The sequence below is a fragment of the Mauremys mutica genome, chromosome 4 (genome assembly GCF_020497125.1).
Source record: "Mauremys mutica isolate MM-2020 ecotype Southern chromosome 4, ASM2049712v1, whole genome shotgun sequence".
Taxonomy (NCBI): domain Eukaryota; kingdom Metazoa; phylum Chordata; order Testudines; family Geoemydidae; genus Mauremys; species Mauremys mutica.
Window position 1 is genome coordinate 113,307,339 of NC_059075.1, and position 20,181 is coordinate 113,327,519.

The 20,181-nt window shown below is 46.6% G+C and overlaps 1 protein-coding gene across 3 annotated transcripts in view; it reads left to right on the forward strand.

Annotated features, from left to right (window-relative positions):
• RNH1 (ribonuclease/angiogenin inhibitor 1) overlaps positions 1–20,181 on the forward strand; it is a 36,987-nt gene that overhangs the window by 14,964 nt on the left and 1,842 nt on the right. For 2 of the 3 annotated variants that reach the window (XM_045016161.1, XM_045016163.1), the window contains exons 2-9: positions 6,657–6,762; positions 9,333–9,503; positions 11,296–11,466; positions 13,038–13,208; positions 14,137–14,307; positions 14,868–15,038; positions 16,704–16,874; positions 18,794–18,964. In XM_045016161.1, coding sequence (XP_044872096.1) covers positions 6,657–6,762; positions 9,333–9,503; positions 11,296–11,466; positions 13,038–13,208; positions 14,137–14,307; positions 14,868–15,038; positions 16,704–16,874; positions 18,794–18,964 — 1,303 coding nt within the window. Of the gene's footprint in view, positions 1–4; positions 143–6,656; positions 6,763–9,332; positions 9,504–11,295; positions 11,467–13,037; positions 13,209–14,136; positions 14,308–14,867; positions 15,039–16,703; positions 16,875–18,793; positions 18,965–20,181 lie in introns of those variants that run through there. The other variant, XM_045016162.1, reaches the window with a different exon arrangement.

Genomic DNA, 20,181 nt, shown 5'->3' on the forward strand with positions numbered 1-20,181 from the left:
GGCTCTGCAGGGCACTTGACTGCTCTCCACCACTTAGACACCGCTAGAGCAGGCAGGAGGAGGGGCCTGTGGCAGCCAGGGCGGGGGTGTCTCCAGCAGAGCAGGAATTCCGCGTCTCTCTTCGGCCGAGGCAGAGGATCTGGTAGGAACAGGATCTTTTCCTCTCTCTCTCTCTCGCTCTCCTAAATGCTCTTATCAAACTAGCTTTATGCCTGCTAACCGCAGCGCCGGCAGGCAGGCGTCTGGCAGGAGTTCTGTTTGCAGGCTTAGACATACTTTAACTGAGCCTGGGGTTTGCAAATCCTGCTAGGGGTTGTTGGGGAAAATCTGTCTCTTGAATGCATAGTTGGCAATGTGATTTCAGGACTGAAGTGCAAAAGGGGGGTGGTGACGCTTCGTTTCTTGTCCAGGTTGGTTAGGAAAATTACACCGAATTCACGTGAAACCAAGCCACTTACGGGTGCGTTTTATCTGAAATGCTGGTATCTCATCAGGGCTTAATATTTGCCAGGGCTGAGCCCCTGCACCTCTAGGCTTGGCAGTTCATAGCCCCGGCCCTTCTAGGCTTGCTGCGTCACTTATGAAAGTAAAAATATTGTCTAGTTATTCCACTGTATTTTTAACGCACCCATCTTTGACTCCGTTTGCTGTTGGGATGGGTTACCACGCTGTCAGGCCTAAAACGTGGTGACTCCCAGATGGTCAGGGATACTAAACGGAAGTGGTTCAGAGGATTCTGAACCCCAGTAAATCCCTGAACCACCTCCTGCTTTTCATCCTCAGAGCACAGTGACTTATTTTAGTCTCGTCTGTATAGGTTTCTCTCCCGGTCTCATTCTTGAGGTGTTTGTTTTTTTAAGGCCTGAATCACTGTTTGATTCCACACTAACCTGCTAGCATTTGGTCCCGAGAAGGATCTGTTGAGGACCCTGGTACAAGTGAATAACAAGACCTGCAATGCCTTCCTCAGACACCTTAGTGTTGAGAAACTTGCTTGCCACCAGGGGCTTGCAGATCACAACAGCAATAATTGGACCTTTGCTGTGGTGGTCTGTGCTGGATATGTAGATCCTATATACTCCTGATACTGTTCCAGTTTATTTGAATACCCTGACATAGCTGCAAAATCAGCTGCTCATAGTTAAGCTTTCACCTAATATTTAAAAAATAAACCTTTTCAGTTTTCCCTCCCTCCATCCCTTTTCCCCAAATACTTTTTGAGCCTCTCTTCTCCCCCCCCCTGCCCCCCCGGTCTGGTTGATCTGTGTAGACTGTGGCTTTTTAGCTTTTAAGTTAGTATGCATATGCAATAAAAGCCCCTTTTGTTATATTGAATTATTGGCAGTACTGAGGCTGTGGCTGCATTGTTTTACACCCTTTGTAACTGAGCTTTCTGTTCTCTTTTTGTGGGTCCTGCAATACTTTTCTTTTCAGAAAGTTTGTATTGGGCATTTTCGTTGCACATTGTCAGCTTGGTCATGCACTCTCTGCATAGGCATCCTCCCAAAACTGCTTTGTGTAGTATTTTACAATGTTTGCCTACTGGATGTAGGTATTTATTTAAGCTGCATAACCCTAGATATGAGGCAGCAATCTATAGGATTTTATGAAGGTAGTATTTATACAGGATCCCACAGTAATTTCTTGAACAATTCAATGACAGTGTCCCAGACCTAAACCGGAACTTAATCGTAAGTTTTTTAACATGACAAGTGATCACAAAGGAGTCTGGGCTTTGGGGAAAACGGACAAAGGTTACTACAAGATTACATGTTTGCTTTGGGTTTAATGGGATGCTGTGTAGGTTAGCTTTTTTTGTAAATATTCATGGCTATAAACAGCCAAACTTTCTACTGTGTAAATGGGTAAAACGCAATTTCAGTCAGTAGAACCGCTGAGAACTTGCTCCTACAGACTTTAACTATTGTGAGAGCTTTTTAAACTCGCCTCTTCTCCCCCGTGCCATTGTCTGTCCCTATTTAGGCAATGCAGCATGGGAGAGGAAGAGAGATGGGGTGATGGGGAAGAGGCCTGGAGGGAGAGGAGTGTGAAGGCAGACAAGAACAGGTGGCATGATTACATCGGCTTGGCCGGAGTGGTAACGAAGGGAATACATGAATGGCAATCACAACAGTAGTTAGCTCCAAGAGAGAGAGGCCAAGGCATTAGAGCAGTAAGAGCTCTGAAGCAAAGATCAGGAGGAGGTACCAGGTGGGTGGACAATTGGGGAAGGGTAGGTCTCCTGAGTTCTGGAGACTGAGGTCTTCTCCCTGCTGATCCTGCTCATGTAGCAGCATCTCCGGGGAAGCTGGGCATAACAGGCCACCCTCAAAAGGGTGCTGGGCTATGCAGTGGGGGGAAGATGCTGTTCCTGGATAGCTCAGTGACAGGCCTTTGAGGACAGGAAGGGGAGTGGGGCTGGCTTGATGCTCAGAGCTATTGCTGCCTGTATAGAGGCGACATGGGGCCTGGGTAACAGGTGGGAAGCAAAGGAATCTCACAGCACAAGAGAGCAGAGATCCCTGCTTGTGCAGGGGAAGCTGAAGATTGCTGCTGTGCCTTGGATCTTTCCTCCCACCCCTCCGCTTCCTGTGGTAGGTGGCTGCACTTATTTGTAGAGAATAAAAATAATTGACTCCCTACTCTTAGAGTGAAAAAGAACCAACTCCTGATGTAGACACATTAAGGGAAAAGGAGCAGAGGATGGAGAGCAAAGGGGAAACACTGCAACAAATTGTATGATGGGAGAGGCGCAACAAGACAGTAAAAAAAGGATAAGACAAAAGAATAGTTAATAAAAAAATGTCCTACTTAGTCTAGGTCACTCCTACAATTGCTCCACCTGTCCTATGGGAGCTCTCCCCTCTGAGCTCCCATGTTGGGGGATGATCCTCCACTCTGCTTGGAGACCAGGGAGTCTGGAGAATTGATAGGGGCCTATTCCTGTCTATCAGGCAGTGCCCCATCACCAGGATCTGAGCGCAGGAAGAGCTAGTGTAGGAATATTCCCCAATGGTGCAGAAATCCCAGGAGTAGAGCTCTCACACTGAAGGCAGGAGACTAGAACCCTATAAGGAGGAACAGGGTGGTGGCACTTACCAAGAGGAACCAAGGCAGATGGAGGGAAAAGGAATGAAGGCAATAGAACAAAGCATAGAAAGGGAAAAGGGGGTGGGGGAAGGGGGGAGAACAGTTGGTGACTTAGCATGACTAGTGCCTTGTAGTCATATACACAGGAGATTGCTTAAGTGTTTCCACCACAGCCCCTGGAGTTTTCACAAGGGACACGAGGACAGCCCCTTTCTCTTATGGAAAAGTACTTGGGCTTTTCACTGCTTGTAGGTAGCAGGCAGAACCTCACTTTGAGAGACAATCTGCATGGAGTTCAGTTGCTCAACCTCTGCAGACAGAGTGGCTGAGTCACTTCTGCTGAACAGGGAGTGTAGGTATTTCAAGCATGAGGCTTAGGCCCCTAAATCATCCCCTCTAGCTAAGATAAGAGACAGGATAGAAGAGAAAAAACAACTAATAGGTGTAAGGCACTATCCCCTAACAGCAGAGAACCATCTTTTAAGCTGCTCCTGGACAGAGCACTTTGGCTCATACCCACAAAGGTATTTAGGCTCCTAACTTTCCTATTGGGCAAGCAGGAGCAACAGGATTCAACCAGCTAGGGCCTAGCTTTCACAAGTGCTGAGCACCCGTCTCTCCAGCTGAAGCCAGTTGGAGCTACAGATGCTCAGCACCTCTGGAAGTGAGGCCCAAAGACTGCTTCACCGTCATGTCATGCCTGACCTCTCTGGGTAAGCAGAGAAGGGATAACAGTCCTAGGAGGAGAAAGAGACTAGCCGTTGAACAAAACAAGTACAGGCAGATCAGAGCAGTGGCAGAGCATGTTAGTTTGAGAGAATTCATCAGGTAGATATGCAGAGGAAGAAAGAGAAGGGAGGACACGATTACCTCTCATTTCCCCACAGATGAGAAGGAAGACAGAGAAGAGGGGGGAATAAAGGCCAAAAATAAGATGGGTGCGGGGAGCAAGTGGGAAGAGAAATGTAAAGTGACAGGAGGAGATAAGGGAAGAACCTGTTCGAGAAAGAGAGATGAAAACAGGGAGTTACTCTGAGATTTTTAGCTCCCCACCTGAGCCCTGCTTCCACCGGGATCTCACAGAGCGCTCATTGCTGGGCCATAAATAGCACTGATAATTAGCTGGAGAGAGGAACTCAAACACCTTTCCCCAACACATCAGAATCCTTCATCCCCTTTCCAAAGGGAGGAACAAAAGACTAATTTCCCCCCCCCCCAACTAAAACAAGACCTGTATGGTGTCAGCTGTACTCTAGTATTAAGAGTTTATTGTAAAGAAAGACAGCTAATTGCCTACATCTTCTGCTATCACATGGCACGCAGGGGAGAAGAATACTCCATTCTCTGTCAGCTGTGGGACTAGCTGTGTCTGCTCCTTCTGAATGAGCTTTAAGAACACGAGTCTATGTACTATAGTGTTTACCTGTAATGCAGAGATGCTGGGAACTGTATGCTAGATTGAGAACAACAGCATACTCCCATCTTCTCATATTGGAGTGGAGGGTTTATTTATGCTTTCCAGTAGGACTTCCCTGTTGTATACCATACTTCATGTGCTAGGAGCCCATCTCTGGGGGACTGCATTGTTACCAGCCTCACCTCTATGGAAAAACTCCCCTTTATTTGGGATCCATAACAGCCTCTCTCCATCTTTCATTATGTTAGAAAAAAGATGCAGGGAGGACAGAATTAGAAGTATGTCATGCGCAGTGCTTGTTCCTAACTATTCCATTCTGGTTTGGGGCAGTGTAGGAGGAAAATGCTAATGAATTTGACCTAGGTAATATGACTTGAAATACCACTTGGCACCTAGAGTAGATCCAGTTTAACACCTTCAAAAACATGTTAGTTGCTCACTGACTGTATCTCCCCTTCGGGTAGACCACAGCTAGTGAACATGATTTGAAAAGTGATCCCGCCTGGTGTGGACACAGCTGAAGTGGTGTTTCAGATAATGTTTAACTCTTAAAAAAACACCCTTCTTTGCTAGTGTAGATTAGACTTCTATGGGTCTGATTCATCATTGCATTGTGTATAGTCACCTCCACTAACCAATCAGAATGAGGGCATTGTCACCCACTCTGCATTGCAGTCCAATTGTGTAGTCACTTACACACTGTGTAGAGTAACAAGCTAGCCAAATGTAGCCCCAGATAGTACAGTGGTACTTTCCAGGGTAGTAAGTGTTTGTAGGATCAGACTGTTAAGCTGCAAGATTTATGGGTTTAGGCTTAGCTATTTGTTTTGGCATATTTTTACCTATTGTAAAGTATTGTGTATAAAGACTGTGGAACCCCTCTGACTTGTAATACAGGTTTACTGCATATACATCATAACTTACACTTGTAATATGATTATGGGGGGGGAAACCCGTGCTTTTCAGATGCTTGCAACTCAAAATTGCTCTTTTGGGGCTGACACCAATGGCTGAACATAAAAATATAGAAACCACAAAAAAACGTGCCCGGCCACTTACTGGTGTGTATTACCTTTCTAGTGCTACAGTGTTGCCATATCCTGGTTCATGCAAACAATTCAAACACTGCCTCTGCTCTGTGTGGTACCCGCTTTTGCTAATGGTACAGGAAGGGGGGTGGTAGGTTAAAAGTGACAAAATGCCTGCTGGAACATGCAGAGTGGAGCCTAATATAAAGGTAATAATTGGAGATATACCAATCTCCTAGAACTGGAAGGGACCTTGAAAGGTCATTGAGTCCAGCCCCCTGCCTTTACTAGCAGGACCAATTTTTTGCCCCAGATCCCTAAGTGGCCCCCTCAAGGATTGAACTCACAACCCTGGGTTTAGCAGGCCAGTGCTCAAACCACTGAGCTATCCCTTCTCCCATCTGAATGTCTCCCATCTGAATGTCTCCCACTGCTTGTAGGTCTGCACTCTGCACCAGGTGAACTGGAGGGAGTCTGATTCATGACTGAATGGTGCTGGATCCTTCCAGCCCCATGAACTTTGCTTTCCAGTAATCTGGTTTTTTACTGAGAGATTTTTATTAACATGGAACCTGTCCATTCCCATGACTCTCCTCCTCTCCATGTGTACTCTTAGGAGAGATCACTAGGTCCTAGACTCATATCAGACTGCCCATGCTCTCCCTGAAGTACACACATGTACTGTGCCATTCAGACACCAGTGCAATATTTACTGAAGAATGGTCCCCATTGCCTTTGGAAAATGCACACTGTCACGTAGCCAAAAAGAGCCTCCCTCTCTTCTCACTGGGTCGAACAGTTGCCTAAAAACCAAAAGGGTCTTGGCTGACTGTTGCAATAACTCTGTAGGATGCACATACCATCCAGCCACCAGATAGGGGCCTCTGCTGGGTTAGTCTGGCCACTACCTGATCTGTCTCAACATTGCAAATGTGGAATTAGTGTCTGTAACCTTTCAACACAAGCCATGTGTAAAGAGGGAAAGTTGCACAACTGTAACTTGTGGCTCAGAGGGTTATAAATCCAGCTGCCCAAGCGTAACTGGTTGGGTTTGAAGAGGGAATGCTGGGTTTGTTGTTCTGCTTCAGAAATTACTCATGGTCATTTTGTTAAATCTTCAGGTCTTGCATCAGCATTTAAAATGGACCTTGACATCCAGTGTGAAGAGATGAGTGCGTCCAGATGGACCGAGCTTAAATCTTCCATGAACACAAGCAAAACTGTCAGGTAGTACCAGTTTTTATTTTTTATTATTTTTCCCTAGAAAAGACCATATAGCAACTAAGCTGAATAGTTTCCTGAAGCAGTGGTTCTCAACCTAGGGTCCGGGGGCTGCGAGCAGGTTGCAGGGCCAGCATTAGACTTCCAGGGACCCAGAGTAGAAAGCCAAACCCCCACCATCAGGGCCTCCCGGAGGGGGGGCAAGTGGGGCAATTTGCCCCAGGCCCCGTGAGCCCTCCGGGTTTTCGGCAGCACTTCTGCAGCAGGCCCTTCCCTCGCTCTGGGTCTTCGGCGGCGAGTCCTTCAGTGCAGCGGAAGACTTGGAGCGAGTGAAGGACCCGCTGTGGAAGTGCTGCCGAAGCCTCGGAGCGCCACCCGGTGAGTACAAGCGCCGCAAGCGGTGGAGAGGGGGAAGCTGCGATCGGCGGCACTTAGGCTGCTCTGCCACTGCCGCTTCATTCTTCGGCGGCAATTCAGCGGCGGGTCCTTCCCTCCGAGAGGGACCCGCCACTGAATTGCCGCCCAAGACCCGGCCCTGGCCCAGACCCCCTGAATCCTCTGGGCGGCCTTGCCCACCACATGGGGCTGAAGCCCAGGGCCCCGAGCAGGGCCGGCTCCAGGCACCAGCCCAGCAAGCAGCTGCTTGGGGCGGCCAACGGTGAGGGGCGGCACGTCCAAGTCTTCGGCGGTAATTTGGTGGCGGGTCCCTCACTCCCTCTCAGAGCGAAGGACCAGGCGCCGAATTCTGCCAAAGACTGAAGCAGCGGCGGTAGAGCTGTAGATCGTGATCACAGCCTCTTTTTCCCCTTTTTGCTGCTTGGGGCGGCAAAAACCCTGGAGCCGGCCCTGGCCCCAAGCCCCACCACCTGAGGCTGAAGCCTGAGCAACTTAGCTTTGTGGACCCCCTGGGGCCCTGGGCAGTTGCCCTGCTTGCTACCCCTTAATGCTTGTCCTGGCTTTTATATGCAGAAAAACAGTTGTTACAGGTGGGCGGGGGAATTTTTATAGCATGCTGAGGGGGGCTCAGAAAGAAAAAGGTTGAGAACCCCTGTCCTAAAGGGTGGAGGGAGGCGTCTACAAGATTTTGGAGTGCGGGGAGGGAGAGGGGAAGGGGACAGAACATTTACTGCATTTCAGGGACAATATAAACTGCAGTATTGTTGCTATGTGATACTGCAGACTTGCTCATGACGGAAGGATTCTGCGCATCCTATGTAGGACGCCCATGAAGACATGCTTATCTAAAGAAACCTACTCCTTGGTATGAACTCAGTCTGGGTTCAAATTCAGCATAGCTCAAAACAACCAAAGTAGTGATGTCTTCAATGACTATTTAAATATGTTGCCACTGTTCTGGTGTTCCTGTCTTCCTTGGCAGAATGTTTATTTGCAGGGGGTTGGTGTCTCTATCTTCTTTTTATCCAGAAAGGTGGGTTTTAGGCTAAAAGAGTGCCCCTTGATGGGAGTGCCAGTCCAGCTCCTCCCCTATGGCATTTCATGACCAGTCTTACCAAATGCTATAAATTGACCAGCATTTTAACAGGTGGAAAGTCACTATCCCTTTCACTTTTAATCCTACATGTTCTGGCAGCCGCCAAGAGTATATGACTTCAATTTTAGCCCGGTCAGCTAGCGAGTGCTCTGCTGGGAGTTAGGGAGTGCTAGAAAGAGTTGGTTCTACACTGCTCCACCTCCTCTTGCTGGGAATCTGCACTCCTGGGCTGACCTCTTGCTCCTCTGGGTGGGCAAAATGACCATGAAGCTAGTGGAGAAGGAGCAGCAGATTGAGGGCGACTTCCTTTGGGTCGGGTAGGAAGGATTGCATGGGCCTTTTATATGTGAGTTACGTGGAACTAGCTCTGACTGTCTGAGTCCTCCCCTGGGGATGGGATGCCCTGAGGGAACCTGGGCTGTGCGCCAGTGATTAGAACTGCATTCTGAGCAGAGACTTGGCTGCCCAAGGCATAGCAGCTGAGAAGGTGACAGCAGCTGATAATTGCCAGGAAGGCAACAAGGATGTGTGCAGAGGCCATATGAGCTATGCATGCCAGAGCAGATGCCTTGGAAGTCTCTCTCTGACTGGAAAGCCTGGCAGAGGACCAGTTCATTTGGTGTCACTACACAGTCTGCCTAAAAGCTTATACATTGCCCTTTGGATTCAGGTGCACTTCTGCTGCCTGATGAACTGGCTAACTTGGTGGTAAAGAAACTAAACTTAACTGCAGCCCAGGGTTAAAGCTCTGTTGGCTAGAGAGAGGGTTTGGGGCACACGCCGTCTTCTAAGCGGCACAGATGGAGGAGTTCCATTCAGTCTGTCTCTGGCAGAATCTCATTTCCACTTCTACAGCAGTAGAGCCCCAGTAGTGCAGGAGAATCCTGCCTCCTGCCAAGCCTGGGGAGTTGAGTGGGCTTTGTCTGCCTGCATGTGGATTTGCAGTGATGCACTCCAGGGACTGACTTAGGGTCTAAATAACCCATTATCTTGTTTAATAAATACATCTCTGATGGGGAATTCTTCAGTCATTGAGGTGAGCAAAATGAATTGTTAGGACTAATGCCATCTATCTTCCCTGCAGGCTGGATGATTGCAGTCTCTCTGCTAGTCACTGTAAGGATATTGGCTCTGTCCTCAGTTCAAACCAGACCCTGACGGAGCTAACCCTGAATAACAATGAATTGGGAGACTCGGGAGTGGAACTGCTGTGTAAAGGGCTGATGACTCCAAGCTGCAACTTACAGAAACTCTGGTAAATCTCAGCCTGGTGGTTGTGTTGCACTAGAACGCTTATTGGTCTTTATCAGCGCATTGTGAGTAACTCAACCCTTGGGGCCAGATCATCAGCTGAGGTAAATAATGCATCTCTACTGACTTCAGTGGAGCAATGCCCATTTATTCCAGCTGAGGATCTGGCCCTATATTTACTGTACTCTGTAAACACCTCAGAAAACCCTGAATTCTTACAAATTGCTTCTCGTTTATTGGTAGGGAAAGTAAACTGATGCAACTTCAAACACTTCCTGAGTAATGACTGGAAGAATCTGATCCCTCACTGGACTAGAAATGGCTGGCTTTTCCCAGCTCTCTGATTATTTGCCCAGGGCAGCTCAAGGAAGAGCAAGAACCACTTGTCTATAGTAGCTTTTTACACCTCCCAAATACCACCCCCTCCAGTCTTTGAAGAGAACTCTTTCAATAGCTACATATAGTTGGGGTTTTAATCTGTTCTGCTCACTTGTTTACCACGAAGACTATAGTACATAAATTGGTCTTTGAAGTGCCAAGATCCAGATAAGGTCTAGACAGCTGGCTGCCTCCCCAGAGTTTACCGTGGGCGGAACTGTTACAAGGCTGACTTTTGGTCCCTCCACAGTTCTGTGGGCTTCAAATGTCACATGTCCTCTAGTGAGAAGAGCAATTAATATTTTGGCTCCCCTCACCTGCAATTTTTTTTTTAAAGTACATCAGACACCTTGTTTTTAATATAGGCCTTGGAATAAGTAGATCTAATACTTTCCCCAGGAGAATGGAACACTAGTTATTGAGTCACATTTCAAATAGTTTCTTTTTAAACCTCAAGTTTCTCAAGAGTGCCAATCACAAATTCATTAGCTTCTCTCCTAAGCTAGGTTGGTTGGAGGTGGGGGTGGTGGCTTTTTCTTTCTTTCTTTCTTTTGGGAGGGTGGGGGAGGGGGGTTTGTGGGCAGTTGAGTGCATGTTAAACATCCACTGTTTACCTAGGGCTATGTGTTTAAAGATGAAATCAGAAACATCGAACTTTTCTAAAAAGCAAACTTCCAGACAGAACTCCATTAAGATGTTGTACAGGTTGTTGGCTCCTCTGAGTGATTTAAATCAACCCCCTTCCTGGTAATGTTGCAGCTGTCATGCAACCTCTCCTACCAGAAACAGCACTGGAGAGAGACCTTTATCAGTCCTCTGCTGCCACTGAAAGCAGGTATATCCTGCAGGATACAGTAGTTAGAGATGCTCTCCTCCACAGTGTGTAACACCTACACAGCAATGGGGGATGTAAACCAATATTTGGCTTAGATTTTTATTTTTGACTACTATGCCCTCACTCTAGAGAGTCAAAGAAAGGTAAGATTCCCTTGTTTTCTATCTGGGAATAGCCTTTTGTTGGCTTAGACTTGTTCTATGTAGAACAACATTGCTGCATAGATACATTGGAATATTGTCATTATTTAATGGGAAAAATTCTCTTCTCTGCTATGGCTGCTGTACAAGAAGTTATTTTAAAAAACATGGAAGCCCCTTGTTACTGCAACTCTGAAACTAGCTGATTAAAATTTTTTACTGAGGCAGAGATTATTGGATCTGGCCTTACCATAGTATTTAGCTTGGCATGCCATAATTTTGGTAGAATTGCAGATGCTTTGTAAAGGCACTGAAGCGTAATACTCTGCAGCACTACAATGGATTATGAAGCCAAATACTGGAGGATACACCAGTCTCCGCGGAGAACATGGTGAATTCTGAGGAACTCTATTCCTCATATGCTGGTTTCTTTTCTCCCTCAGGCTGCAGAACTGCAATCTAACAAATGCCAGCTGTAAGCATCTCCGTTCTGTTCTGAGCACAAAACCAACTCTGACAGAGCTGCAGCTGGGTGATAACAAACTAGGAACTTCAGGTGTGAAAGTGCTGTGTGAAGGGTTGATGGATCCCAACTGCAAGCTACAGAAGTTACAGTAAGTAATCACTGGCCTCCTTGGTTCTTTCATAGGTGCTTGACAAGGTGTTAGACAAAACTCAGGTGGATGGGTAGGTTGGGAGTGGTGTTTTGTCATCTCCTAGTAACTAGCAGTAAATTTGCCTCCAGCTGCAAAAAAGTGAATATCTGCAGGGGGGAAATACCTGATAAACCATTTTAGTGGGGATTGGATGGTCCCAAGGCCTTGTAATGTTGTGGACTGGTCTCTAGTCTGACCACCTCAGGCTATGGCTACATTAGCACTTCAAAGCGCTGCCGCGGCAGCGCTTTGAAGCGCTAAGTGTAGTCAAAGCGCCAGCGCTGGGAGAGAGCTCTCCCAGCGCTGTCCGTACTCCACCTCCCTGTGGGGAATAATGTACAGCGCTGGGAGCCGCGCTCCCAGCGCTGGGGCTTTGACTACACTGGCGCTTTGTAGCGCCGCAATTTGCAGCGCTGGAGAGGGTGTAGCCATACCCCCAGTATAGCCCAGATTGGTCGTGACCAAAAGCCTATTCTCACTGGTAGGTTGAGTGGTTTCAGCAGTGCTCCAAATCTTTGTTGATCACTTTATTTCCCAACCATCTGCTGTATGGTTCTCAGCGCTGCATTCATTGGATCATCGGGATATGTTCCATGGAGCATAGTTTGGTCATTCAGACAAATTGGTGGTTTTAATCCAATTACCAATGGATAGGTCTCCGTATTGAAACCACCTTTGACTGAGACCCTTGTTTAGCAGAGGCCAGGAATTAACTGGGCATGAAGAATTTGCTGCTTCCTTCCTCAAGTGGACAAACTACCACCCTTTGTCCTCCAGTTTACCCATCTACTTCTCACAAAGTTATGGATGGTTTAGTCTGGCTCTTCCCATAGCCATATTATAGGGAAGGTGAAGTGGGTAGAGATTAGGTGCATGCCATTTACACAGCATTTTAGACACTTGTCCACAGCAAACAATCCTCTGACGTCACTTAATAAATAGTGGTAGGCGCCTATCAATGCAGAATGACCTGGATGTTCTTTGATCAAACCTCAGTCAAGAAACAGGGAGCACAAACTTGTTCCATGACCAGCAGGAGTGCTGCCGATCAGTTTATTGCTTTTGATTCTGGTCTCTCAGACTGTCTGTCTGGTTTCTGATCTGATTCTACTAAAGGTTACCAGTTGGAGAAACTAACTCTTTTCCTCCTTTAGAAAGACATAGCAGTCATGGTTGTATGCTCTCTTACAATTCAAGAATTAAACAGTGGTTGTCAGCAAACCTGCATGCAATCTTATGAAAGGCTTACTATTGAAACTGAGCAGCTATCCCATCTGGTGATGCTTTCAAATCAAACTGATTGAAGCCTCCTGGCAATGGCATGGAAGTGCTATTAAGTTAGTAGCTGAGGTTTGGGGACTTCCCCCATGAAAAGCCATGAGCAATCTGTATATTTAACTGGCTGAATGGTAAACAATCTGCTCTATTTTCCTGTCTGGTCTGTGGACAAGACCTCCATGCTGCTGACATACGTGAGCTGAGTGGTAGGATGAAGACTCCTGTTTTGCTCTGGTTTCTTCTTTTTGCAGGTTAGAGTATTGTGAACTCTCACCTGACAACTGTGAGATGCTCTGCGCTGCTCTGCGCACAAAGCCTTCCCTGAGGGTGCTCAACATAAGTAACAACAAACTGGGAGATGCAGCAGTAAAAGTGCTGTGTCAGGGATTGATGGATCCCAACTGCAACTTACAGTCACTACAGTAAGTAACAGCTAGTTCTCTCCAGTTCTAACTCTGCTCTTACAGAGACACACCACTCTCTCGCTGCCGGGAATACTTAAGAAATTCTGTGGCTTATCTCTGTTGCCATGAAAATTGCAAAAACTCTCCTGGCTTAAATTCTGCTTGGTGCTTGATTCAGGGAGCTGGCTTTCACTCTTCACTTCATGGTAATGCCAGTGGGGTCACTGTGGACCAGACTTCCAAAGAAAATGTCCGATGGCTTCTATGTGGGAGGGGAAGCTACTGTCCCCCAGCTCTAGCTAGTCTCCCACCAGTTACTATCCAACTAGGTCAGAATAACAAAGTGTACGTCTCTTCAAAATGGTGTGCTGCAATACACCTCTTGCCTGGGGTAAAGTCCATGGAGACCGTTTGGTGCAAGATCTCAATTTCCTGCTCCCATCTCGATCTGCAGAGCACTCCTGTTCTAAGAGCAGCATAGGCTGCAGAATCAGCTTATAGCATCCGCTGGAAGCCATGTGGAGGCCCAGTATGTCTGCAGCAGCCATGAGTGCACCATCCTAGCATGGTTCTAATGGAGTTATGGTCTCAGGCACTCCCCTGGCTCTGTCTGTCCTCAGGACTTCCTTAAAGAGGGATCCTCAACATAAAGAGGTGATTTGTCTGGGCCTCTATCAGTTACATACACGGTATATGGGTTTAATGAGCACCATACTGCCCTGAAGGAAGGGTGATGCAAATGGTTTCTTCTGGGGGAATAATGGGTCAGATCCTCAGCTGGGAAACCTCCACTGAACTCAGTGGAGCTGCACCAATTCAGACGGGCTGAGGACCTGGCCTGCAGTCTCTCTTCCTGATTTTATTCCGGATGGTAGATATCCTTTAATACACTGACTTATGGAGAAGCAACTGTTGAACTTTGATATGATTCTTCTGTTCTGCACAGTCTGGAGAACTGTCGTATTACAGCTGCTAGCTGTGGGGATCTCAGCACTGTTCTTGCTAGGAAGCCATCCCTGACAGAACTGTCTGTGGGCGAGAACAAGATTGGAGATCCAGGTGTAGCACTGCTGTGCCAGGGACTGCTGAATCCCAACTGCAAAATAGAGAAGCTATGGTAAGGAACACCAATGGCTACTTAAAATCTGCACAAGTTGGTAGCCTCCAAGTCATCTGTATTTATTATGCTGGCATGATCTTGCCTGATATGTAGAATTTCTCAGTCAACAAATCCCTTATGAAGCAGGGGTGCACCTCAGACCCCTTTTCTCAGTGAGGGTTGGGTGAAGAACACTACTGAATAGGCAGGAAAGCACAGTGAGGTCAGTAAATGATCCAATTCTCGGAAGAAGGGTGTGACAGAACACTGCTGTAATGAATATTCAGTCATTCTGTTCAGGTTTCTGTACAACACTATGTACCCAGCTTACCTTCTTTTAAAAGAGATTTTCATCTCTAATGCAGGAAAGGGGAAGATGTAAGCAGGAGAAGGCTGCTTACACAAAAGGAACTTGTAAAGTAAATGTGTGTGCATATAACAAGCCTCTTAAGAGTTCAAAAGACACTCTACTGTTCTACATTTCTACTGACCTGGGTAAAAATAGGATTCACCTCAGATCATCATATAAAGTCTTCAGCAAATCTTGAAGAATCCAATATTCCTATTGTGTTCCTCAGGTTATGGGAGTGTCGTGTCTCACCTGCTGGCTGTAAGGATCTCTCTCAGGTCCTCAGTACAAAAGAGTCCCTAACAGAGCTGAGCCTGATTGGTAATGGGTTGGGAGACCCAGGAATGGAGCTATTGTGTCAAGGACTGAAGGATCCAAAAGCTAAACTCCAGGCACTATGGTAAGCTGCTGCTGGCTTCCTTTACAATGTTCACTGTCCGTCTAATTTATTATTTTTATTAACAAATAACTCTTCTACACTAAGCAGTGCCCAGACAAACGTCCTAACTGATTCAGGTCCTCTAAGGGTGGTGTGGTTCTTCTGCTTAGCAAGGCCCCACAGGACTAGTCAATGGGACTAGTGATCCTAAAATCCTTCGGTAACTTTTTTTTTTTTTTTTTTTTTGGAAAGGTCATGGGGGAGATTTTCAAGGTCTAGGAAACTGAATGTCATCAAGTTTGAACCCACCCATTAAGTATAATCCAGGGGTCGGCAATCTTTCAGAAGTGGTGTGCTGAGTCTTCATTTATTCAGTCTAATTTAAGGTTTCGTGTGCCAGTCATACATTTTTAACATTTTTTAGACGGTCTCTTTCTATAAGTCTATAATACAATAGTTTAGTTTTATATATGTAAAGTAAATAAGGTTTTTTAAATGTTTAAGAAGCTTCATTTAAAATTAAATTAAAATGCAGAGCCCCCTGGACAGGTGGCCAAGACCCAGGTAGTGTGAGTGCCACTGAAAATCAGCTCGCGTGCCGCCTTTGGCATGTGTGCCATAGGTTGCCTACCTCTGGTATAATCCATTCACTTGACAGAAGGATTCAGTGACTTGGAAAAAGATGTTTGACAGCGCAGCTTTAACAGCAAATTGGATGTTGTGGTCTGCTAGTTTCCTGGGGTTTTTTTTGTTTTTTTTTCTCGTGTGTATGTATTGGATTCCTAGCTTTCCCATGGCTTTCTATTGCTCTGAAGGCTTAAGCTGTAAATCCCACCAAGTGTTTCGGGATTTCTCCTGTGGTAGAGGAGAGGGAGTGAATTTGTTCACCGAGGAAAGCTATAGCCTTTAGCAATGAAGGAAATCTGTCTGCTAGCGGCAATATAAATATACATGGCTCCCCCTTGAAAGGGTTTAAAGAAGTCAGTACTCTGACTGATGGTGGCAATTTTAGTCAAAGTGTAAAACAGAAGGTCCTACCTACATGAACTTCTCCTTTTCCCACCTTTTTACTTACCTGGTGTAGCCTTCCAGACCTAGGTCCTCTGGCATCACGTGATCTGGGGTAGGAAGAGAACTGCCCCTTTGTGTGAAGGTTTAACAAGTGAAATAAACCTTTCCTGCTATCTAAGCCAAAAGGATAGCATAGTTCATCTGTTTACACGGATAGGTGAATGTGAGGGTGAGGAAAACCTAGCAATAGGTGAGGTGCCTCCTGTGTTGAAGATGAATGGTGGTATGTCTCTGTGATCCCATTCAGAGTGAACTAATCTTGCATGCAGCTATGTGCCTTAAAAGAGCAAAGATCTTGCATTCTTTGAGATGGGGACATAATCTTAGTGTGATGCAACAGGACAATTGAGTCTCAGACTTGGGGGAGTGGATAAGGACATGGGTGATTAAAATAGCTCATCTAATCACTGATGGCAAAGGACAGAAGGCCCAGACTTCACTAGGAATGTGGTCCCACCTGTCTAAATAGCTCTAATCACCAACATGAAGGGGAGGACGTGAGGCATTCAGGAGAGGTCAGCAGCCATAGAGGTGAAAGATGGGAGAGGAAGACCCATTAGATCATTCAATCAGTCTTTCAGCTCCTGAAGTTCTGGTTTCTTCTTTGCATTGCAGGATAAGGGAATGTGGTCTCACAACTGCCTGCTGTAAGAGCATTAGCTCTGTTCTTGCCACAAACCAGACCTTGAGAGAGCTGCATATGGGTGGAAACAAGGTAGGAGATGCAGGGGTTGAAATTCTCTGTGAAGGACTGATGAACCCCAACTGTAACTTACGGTCCCTATGGTAAGTAACTTATTTCTCTTTCACTTGTAGATATTGGTTGCCCAATAAAGAATGGGGGTGGATGGGGATAAGGCATCTAGGCTACAAAGAAACAGTTACAAAATACCAAATAGTTCCAACTGAGAACTGATGCTCAATTATAGCAGTCATGGCTGGGAACAGAATGCTGTTGGCATTCATTGGAAGACAGTCTCCCTTGAAGTCCTCATTTCCCACAGATTCTTCCTTGTACTTAAAACTGGCCCTTTGGTAATAACTAGCAAATGTTAACTCCAGTGTTGTCTTTGGGGTATAAGCTGCACTAACTAAAGGGAGCTGGAGGAATCTCCCCAGGGACAGGTTATCCCAAACCTGCCGATTGCAGGATTTGTTGCACCTTCCTCTGAAGCAGCAGGTACTAACCACTGTCAGATGGCATACCTGGCTGGCTGGATCACTGGCCTGACCTGTATCTGGCAGTTCCTGTGTCCTACTGATAGAGGACAAATCCTGATTTGGGTAACAAGTATGTGTTGCTTTATTTGAGTACTTGTGCAAATCCAACACTGTTTCAGCCCTGCCAGAACAAGCAGCCAGTCAGTTTCAGTGTGGATTAGCAGAACTGTCCACATCTGACTATCAGTAGCCAGTGATACTCCCTCCCCCCCACCCCCGCCCCCGCCCAAGTCTGAGTACTAAACTTGTGTAAATAACTGGCTTAGTACTCCTAACACAATGCCACAACACTGGAATGGTACTCTGCAGCTCTAGTTGCACCCAGTGAAGCCAAATGGGCAGGAGCCATGGAATCACGTGTGGCTACCATAGATGCTTTAGTCATGGCTTCTAGAACCTGTAGGTTAGACTAGAAAGCCTCTGTCTCTCAAGATCCTTCTGCTGAGAACCGAAGCCAATCAGCTTCTGAATGGGAAGGATTGAGGGCCAAGAGGTCACTTGCCTTCTCACAGAGGTGGACAAGCAAACTGGGCTATGAGTTTGACTGGGTGACATCTGAATCTCAAGGCTAATAGATGTCAAGTAACCTGAGGGGTGGGCTCTTAATTAAGGTTCTAGCACAATAAACGTAGTTTGGCTACTCCTGTGTTTACTGAAGTACTGGCCCTTCCAATAGCCTTGGCTTCTTCAAGGCACTCTTTCAATTTGCCTTTGTTCTTTATCTGTAAATAACCCAGTAATAATATTCCGTAAACGTTGTTTAGTCTGGTCTTCATGAGCTTGGTCGTCACCTGTAGCAGTGTAATAAGGAGAGAGAATAGCCTAATGGCTCAGTTTCTGGCTGCAAAAACCCATTTTTTTTTTCCCCCCTACAACAGATTCACCAGACTGTTTGGTCCACAAGTTGGATAGGTCTTGGGTTCCCTAGCACACTATCTATTGACAGATCACACTGGTGTGCACAAAAGAATGGAAACAAGGTGTGGGGACACTAATCTTGTGCAATTGAGACCTCCACTTGTGCAACATCAAAACTCACCAAGCCTAATATAGGCTTGCTTGATTTCCATCCATTAGCTGGGAAGGGCCAGTTTTTGTCCTCTGTTACACCTGGTGTTTCCATGTAGCAGAGGACAGAATTTAATCATGAATGTCTAATACTGCCCCAAGTCTTGTATGGCGCATCCTGCAAACAGATGGCAACATGCTTTCCCTCTTTCTGTGGCTGGAGCCAGAGGGGATTGCCTACAACAAGTAGTCACAAAAGGCCCTGAGCACTGGTGTCTGTAGAGGGAGCACATGCTTCATGTAAAACACACAAGCTATCCTATGCGCCAGCCTCTGAAATGGCAGAAAGACAAATGACAAGTGGGTGTTGCTGCCTGCTGCAGTCCTGGTTGGGATGTCTGAACTCTGGTCTATTAGGCGTAAAGTGACTCTTAAGTCAGTACTCCTCTTACTTTGGCTTCTCTCTTTCCCTGCAGGTTGGGTAACTGCAGTCTCTCAGCAGCTTGTTGTGGGAGTCTGGCCACTATCCTCTCTTCCAAACCGAGCCTGACTGAGCTAGACCTGAGTAACAATTCACTGGAGGACGAAGGTGTGAAGAAGCTGTGTGAATCACTGAAACATCCAAATTGCAAACTACAGCAACTTGTGTAAGTGGTGGTCATTTTATAGTCCCTCAGCATTGTGCTGGTGTCTTGGAATTAAAAGGAGAATGGGGGCTTCCAAGAGGAGACAGGGCAGCGAGCAAAGACTGCTCTAAGGAAGTTAGTATCTCGTGGGAATCCATAACTTCCTGCAGGAGGCAAACTTCTATCTGCTGTTTCAGGAGCTGCCTGCCCTTTTAAGGCTGTTTGCCCATGCCTCTGCCACAATGGCTTACTGCCCTTGTCCCTGGAGACCAGACTAAACTGTGACAGGGCAACAGAAAACACTTGAGCCTGGTCCTTTAAGGCCCTGTCCACATTGCAGCTCTAAATAGCTCACAGCGTGGGTTGTGTCCCATGCCACATAACCAATAACTGTGGTGGCCAACAACATGGCCCCTGTCAGAAGCCTGCTCTTCCACATGCTCTCCCAGTAACCGGATTCGCCTGGCTTGCCTGCCCCTCAGCTGGAGGGACTTGCATGAACTCCTTATTGACACAGGTGACTGGGCTCTAGAAGGGAGTCTTGGTGGCGGGGTTTTATTTCTATCCTTATTCCTTGTGAAAGCCTTGGAAATGGGTTAGGGCTGGAAGGGACAAGCAAGTGGACACCACTGCTGCAGTAGGAGGGGGCGGGGGGGAAGAAAGAAGAAACATTGGTTTTTATGTAAAGTGAACCCATTCTGTTTGGGACATATCCCAAAGAATCTCTTTGCTGACTTTCCCGTAAATCCTCTGACGTGACTTAGCCTGGGACTAGATGAGTAACGTCCTCTCTTGTACCTGTAGCATGGACAGGCCCTTAGTCAATCTGTGGCTGAGACAGCTGCCCCTGTGTGACCGCATGGGGATGCCCCAGAATTGAAATAGCAGAACATAAAGGTCTTGTCGGTGGGACATTTCCTGTGCCTAACTCCTCCTCCATGCTGTGAAGCTATTTGAATTCCATCTCCTGCTCTTTGACCAGACCATGCCCCCACTTCCCTAGGAACAAACAGATAAAAGGAAATATGTGAGACAATGCATAAAAAGACCAAACTTCTCTGCCACAAGTAGTCATTGAGGCCGAGGCCAAGCCCTTGTCAGGACTCAAGGGATTGGATGTTTATACAGATGACAAGAATATCCAGAATTCAGATAAATGTTGGAAGAAGCATTAAACATACTGCTGAAGCCCATCTCTAACTATCGGATTAGGATGAGATCTATGTGGGGGGCAGACT